The sequence below is a fragment of the Xyrauchen texanus genome, chromosome 48 (genome assembly GCF_025860055.1).
Source record: "Xyrauchen texanus isolate HMW12.3.18 chromosome 48, RBS_HiC_50CHRs, whole genome shotgun sequence".
Classification (NCBI taxonomy): Eukaryota; Metazoa; Chordata; class Actinopteri; order Cypriniformes; family Catostomidae; genus Xyrauchen; species Xyrauchen texanus.
The window spans coordinates 8845980-8851979 of NC_068323.1; the positions used below are offsets into that span (position 1 = coordinate 8845980).

At 41.1% G+C, this 6000-nt stretch overlaps 1 protein-coding gene across 1 annotated transcript in view; it reads left to right on the forward strand.

Annotated features, from left to right (window-relative positions):
• LOC127639324 (BCL-6 corepressor-like) overlaps positions 1–5782 on the forward strand; it is a 50229-nt gene extending 44447 nt beyond the window's left edge. Inside the window, 3 exon segments of the mRNA XM_052121252.1 lie at positions 894–971; positions 1897–2047; positions 4417–5782. Coding sequence (XP_051977212.1) covers positions 894–971; positions 1897–2047; positions 4417–4756 — 569 coding nt within the window. The 3' untranslated portion in view covers positions 4757–5782.
• The last annotated feature ends 218 nt before the right edge of the window (positions 5783–6000 follow it).

The following is a 6000-nucleotide window of genomic DNA, read 5'->3' on the forward strand; positions in this document are numbered from 1 at the left end:
GTCTGCTGCGCTGATTTACGGACCCTCCCCAAATTTGTTTTCCCTGTGAGAGCCTTCTAATCAACCTCTCTCTCTCTCTCTCTCTCTCTCTCTCGCTATCTCTCACTCTCTGGGTGGAATAGTTAATGGCTGCGCTGGCAAATGCGGCTCCACTCGCCGCTGGCCGCGCAAAGCAGCGCCAAATGTTATCTGAGCACAGAAATACAAGCACTTACAATCTTTGAGCCTTTGCACTCTAGCACAGTCGCTGTAGTGCTTGTTGGTCTGTTTACCATCATGGATATGTATGTATATATTAAAGTATTGGTGACACTATTGATATTTTTTTACCTCCGTGTTATTAGGCCGATATAGGCTTCATGTGGAGTTGTACGGTGAATAAATTTTTTTTTGGGGGTGCAAGACTGAATTATAACTATAGCAAAGTATTAAACTTGATGCTTAGTGACTGTTGTCTGTCTGCCCTTGTATGATTTATCAGTGACCATATTAGTAGTGGCCAGTATATTAATTCAGTTTTAAATTATCGATGTGTTGGGGCCGATATTGGCTTAAATTCTTGATTGGAGCTGTAGCGTCTTTACAACCAGAAAAGAACATTTGTAACAAATCGGTGTTGGTTAATATTAGCATTTATCTTCTTTTTTTATATATTTATCAAATATTTTACCAATTGGCTGGTGTTGGCTTATGGAGCTGTAGTCTGAATGCTCAAAGAGCCACAACAATATTCATTTAAAATAATGTGAGTTATATTGTGATGCATAGTATATTGTTGTAAAAGCAAACCAAAATATAGATTTAGAATAGCTAATCGTTTGTTATCAGCCATTAATGCATCCCTAGCCATTTCCTGTGTACATCATTGATATTCTCTTATTCTCTTTTTTTAGATTACTTTGCTGACTTGCAGGGCAGAGCAGACGACGATCCCAGTGTGTACTGGGAGTTTTACGGCAGCGCAGTGTGTGGTGAGTAACGTTTTCCCACTCAAACACAAATTCACCGAAACGCACAATGCTCCCAGAGTAACAGCTGAGAGAAACAAAGGGAAAGATAAATTTCGGCGAGTCACGCACACATAGAGACAGATGGAGATATGGGCAAATACCTGAGGGTCAATTTTCTTTATATATAAATATAATTAGCATCGGTCTGTAATCTAGATGGGGAAAAACCAAAACAGCATTTTATTTAAAAAATCTCTCAAGCCTCTAGATGATAGAGCTGGCACCATGTGGCATAAATGGATAGCTGCATTTTTTTATTGCTCTTTTTAAAACGAATTCTAGCTGCGTAGCACGAGTTCCCCTGGCTGCCATATATCAGCAGATCGCTCTGCGTGTGTGTGATCGGGCCTGATTCCAGCTCGCGAAAACAAACCCAGTGCTACTGCACTTTTTCCCTTGGATTCCTGGGATAACAGAACCAGGAGGTGTGTAAGTGAGCCATGCGTCTATTTTTGGGAGCTTTGCTCCACGGAAATGTGCCGCCTTGGAAAAACCCAAGCTGTAAATATGAGCTCGGGGGGAAAGAGCTAGCGAGGCGTCTCTGTTCTCTCTGTGTTTTGCTCCAAGGTGTGTGCAGCTCTGCTAGTGCACACGAACAAGTGAAGTGGCTTCACACGCAGCTCTTCCTGCAGTGCTTAATGGAAGAGAGTGCAAATAGGAGAGCACATTCAGAGAGTGACGTGAGAGAAGCTTCGGAAATGCATGTCTCGGCGTGAATCCAACAGGGATGGATGGAGGGAGGGAGAGGATCTGTAGGGACATCACGGGAGCGGAATCCGTTGGAAGCTCTCGGAAACACTTGCGAAAGGGAGAGTATGCGTGTGAGATTCCACAATTCACACCCTGTCTCACATTTCTAATCAGTGCCCATCTCTCTATCTAACAGAGCCTGCTGATGATTCATCTGGTTACGACATCCTGGCCAACCCTCCCGGCCCTGGCGAAGATGAGGACAAACAGAGAGAAGTGTTCGAATTTGAGTTCTCAGACCGACCGCTACTGCCGTGCTACAACATCCAGGTCTCGCTTTCACAGGGGTAAGAGCCTAAAGCTGACCGTTTTGACCTCAACTACTTCTAGGTAGCGAGACAAAGAGTGTGGTAATCCTTTTTAGTTGAACGATCTGTTAACATCGGCACAAATTAGGAGGTATCCTAGGCAGACTGATCTAAATGGTTTCTTGTAATTGGGCAATTTAGAAGTAGAGATACCGAATACAGGCAGGACATTGGTAACAGTTTCACGGAGCTATCGTTGAATGCACAAAAGCATTTTTCAGTTCCATATTGATTTGTGTGTAAATTCTGATTATTTAAAGGAGTTTAATCATTACTAAAGGATTGTAGATTCTACGTATTAGAATCAGTATGGACATTTGTAAATGGTTCATATAAAAGAAGAGATTCAGATTACAAGCAGAAAATTGGTAAATATGAAGTTAAATCTTTATTAAATGATCTTAGAGTGGACAAAGCTGTTTCGATGTGATCAAATTAATTAAATTGGGAATTTAACCATAATTATGTAGATTACAGCCTGGACATTGGTAGACATTTGTCTAAATTTGGTTGCGCAGATTTAGCAATAATGATGTTTAGTACAAGCAGGATATTGGAAAAAGTCCATTAAAGTTTGTTCGTAGATTGCAGATGGTAGATTGCATAACTGATAGCATGATGCCATTTTGTTTTGACCGCTGATCGTAATTAGAAATTCAGCCACAGGAATGGCGATTGCAACCATGAAACTGCTAATAACCAGGACACTGGTAATCATTCGTTAAAATGTTATTGTAGATTGCACAATTTATTGCATGATGTCATTTTTTTCTGATCTAATCGAAACAGATTCTCCTCATTCGAAATGAACTACAGAAACGGCAACTACAACCAGGACATTGCTTATTGTTCGTCCAAGTTTCATCGTCATAAGTCAATTTTTGAGTGCGCAAATCTGTTTTCTGTGACTCGTTTAATTGATAAATTCATCCATAGAGATTATGAGCATCCAGAACATGTTGATTATTGCGTAGTAGTTGGTCTTCAATTAACGGCAGTTAGCTTTGACCCACTGGGTGGGAACTCGTACCTTGGGCATATATTTACCCTGGAAGCAGCATGAATGTGTCATGTTTGGCGGCAATGTGACAGTCAGTGAAAACGCTAGTTCAGACGCGAGACCCGTTGCAGTTAAACAACACGAGTCAAGCAAGAGAGAGACAGTCTAGTGACACGCTGCTAAACAGACACAGCTAATTACCTCCCACACGCTCTCCTTCTACCGTTAGTGCGCTCCGCTCTCGCTCTCTCGCTCCCAGGCTCAGCTGCCGCGCTCACTGTTGTGTATAATCTCTGTGCTTGTCTCCGGGCCGCCTCCCCTCCCCGTTCTCATTCACTCGCTCTCTTTCGCTAGGCGCTGCTGGCTGATGCAGTATTAATGGCTTTCTGCTCTCCTCACATTACCTCCCCTCTCTCTCTCTCTCTCTCTCTCTCTCTCTCTCTCTCTCTCCCCCTCCCACTCCATTCAGATCTCTGCGAGAGCCACAGGCCGCCTCAAGTGTCATCGATTGAGCGCTGCCTGTTACCGCTTTCCCCACTGTGTGTGTTTGCGTGTGTCTGACAGGCTTGGCCTAGGTTCTTTGTGTGTGCGTAGCCTATTGTGTTTCTGAGCGAGGTCTTGAGAAATGTTGTGTTATTTTGTCAAATTATCTTAATGTGCGTGCAAGTGTTTGACATGGTGTGTGCGCGAGCGTTTTTCTTGTGTTAGTTGTTGCTAGCTTTAAAATATCTGTCTACGTCGCGACTATGCTTATGTGCTTATGCAATCGTGTAGGGTTAGAGTCCACCTTAGTCAAGTCCAAATCAAGACCCAGAAGCCCCTTAAGTTAACTGCAAATGTCAAAGAAGATACATTTACTTTAAGCAAAATTACAAAGTCTTGTTTTCAGAGAAATTAAACAATGTTTTGTAAGTTATAGGCTCATAACTTGAAAAACATATTTACCAATGAGGTAAGGAAAAACCTTGATTCAAGCAAGACCCCACCAAATTTGGTTAGAATTCTCCAAAAAACAAGACTGGGACAGTACCCTCAAAGGTACACCTACTGTTCCCTTGTCATTTGGAATGCATTTATACCTTATCTATCCCAAAAAGGTACATATTGTAGTACCTTATGGTGTAAAGAAGGTACAGTGTATGTACCTTTAAGGGTACTACCCCAGTGATAAGGTGTTGCACCACAAAAGGTACAATTGACCGCTCACTGTTTTCTAGCCTCTTTCAAAGCAACTCATCTTTGCACATTCTTTTGTCTACCAGGCAAACATTTGATAAACAATAATAAGTAATACTTGCCTTGGAATAAAAACTACATCTCAAATGAATCCCTCTGTCTTTCTTTTCAGACCTAGAAACTGGTTGCTGCTCTCCGATGTTCTCAAGCGTCTGAAGATGTCCGCCAGAACTTTCCGCGCCACGTTCACACACATCGAGGTGGTGACGATTGCCGAAGGGGAATTCTACAAGCAGGCGTCTCTCAGTCAACTGTTCTCATGTCCGGAGGAGCTTGAGGGATTCATGCCCGACAGCAAAGAACTCTTGGATCTGGTGGAAATCAGTGCCGAGCTGGTGGCACTGTTGGGGTCATCGCTCGAATGTCTGGATGACCGCTGGGAACCGGCATCCAGACCTCGCTCATATACGTATACTCATAACGACACTTGGACGGCCCCAGAGGGACACTAGAAGTCGAGGACAAGGATGTTCTCGGACGGTTCTTCACATTTCAAGGAACTTCTAGATTGGGAGCCAAAGGACACGGTCCCAACGCAAACGATATTTCTGTTTGGCTATGAGAAGTTTTCAAAGTATTTAATCATCTTGCATTGTCCTCACGTACTAATTCTCTCAGTGACGATGCAAATTTGTGCATAGTGTACATTCTGCAGATATACAAAGAGGACCTTTGAGATATGGACCACTGTCTTCAGCTAACTTGGAGATACGGAGCCATGCTCGCAACAAGGAACTCTTTCGTTTAAAGAGATGTTTTCTAAATAGGAATATACCTATATACAGTCACTGTATTTTATTTGTGTGTAATATATATATATATATATATAGATATAAATATATATAAATATAGATATATATATGTGCTGCCTTTTTGTCTTGTTTGGTCAGGTCTTATTTTATAATTGGAGTTACAATGTTCAGAGAACTGGTGTAAATATATTTGGGGTTGAATTGGGGTTTTAATTGCGGCATCTGCACTGATGTCAGAAATGGCTCTTTGGATGTATAGAGGCTATAAAGATGTAAAGACCATTCGAGAGTTAATTATCGCACTTCGTCAGAGATTTTCCTCAGCGACTCGGCTGCCTTGTGCAGGTGGAGTAGACGTTTTATGTTGTTCACCAGTAACCAGTGTGGGATTCTTCAGTCTCAGTGTTAAACTCTAACTTACAAAGCCATTTCGTACCCTGTACGTGAGCTTTGCTTTGACTACAGTCAGTTATTTATGAGTAGAAATTAAGATATTTTAATGTGGCTTTTCTTTGTAAAATATTAAAGTAATTGTAAAATACTAATCTGACGCTTTGTTAGGCAAAGAAATGCTTGAACTTGTAAATAATGGGTTGACTATTAAGTAACTTGTATCCGACGTGTGTTATTGTTGTTTTTGGAGAAGTGTTCGGACTTTGTAATTACATACGCTATCGTTTGTATTTATATTTTACCAAAAAAAGTTCCTTAAAAATAAATGGCAATAAAAGATAATGTAATTTTTGTGGTTTTTGATACTGTGCTATACCTAACCTAACCCTAACACAAATTCAATATTCACGCTATTTACATACGTAATACATGTTCATGGTCTTATATTTGCATGATTCATCAAGTTCTACACTTTTCTTTCTTTTATTGAATATCCCGATACTCCAAAAAAAATCACATTGCTGTTTTTAATTGAGCAGCTCTAATTTTTT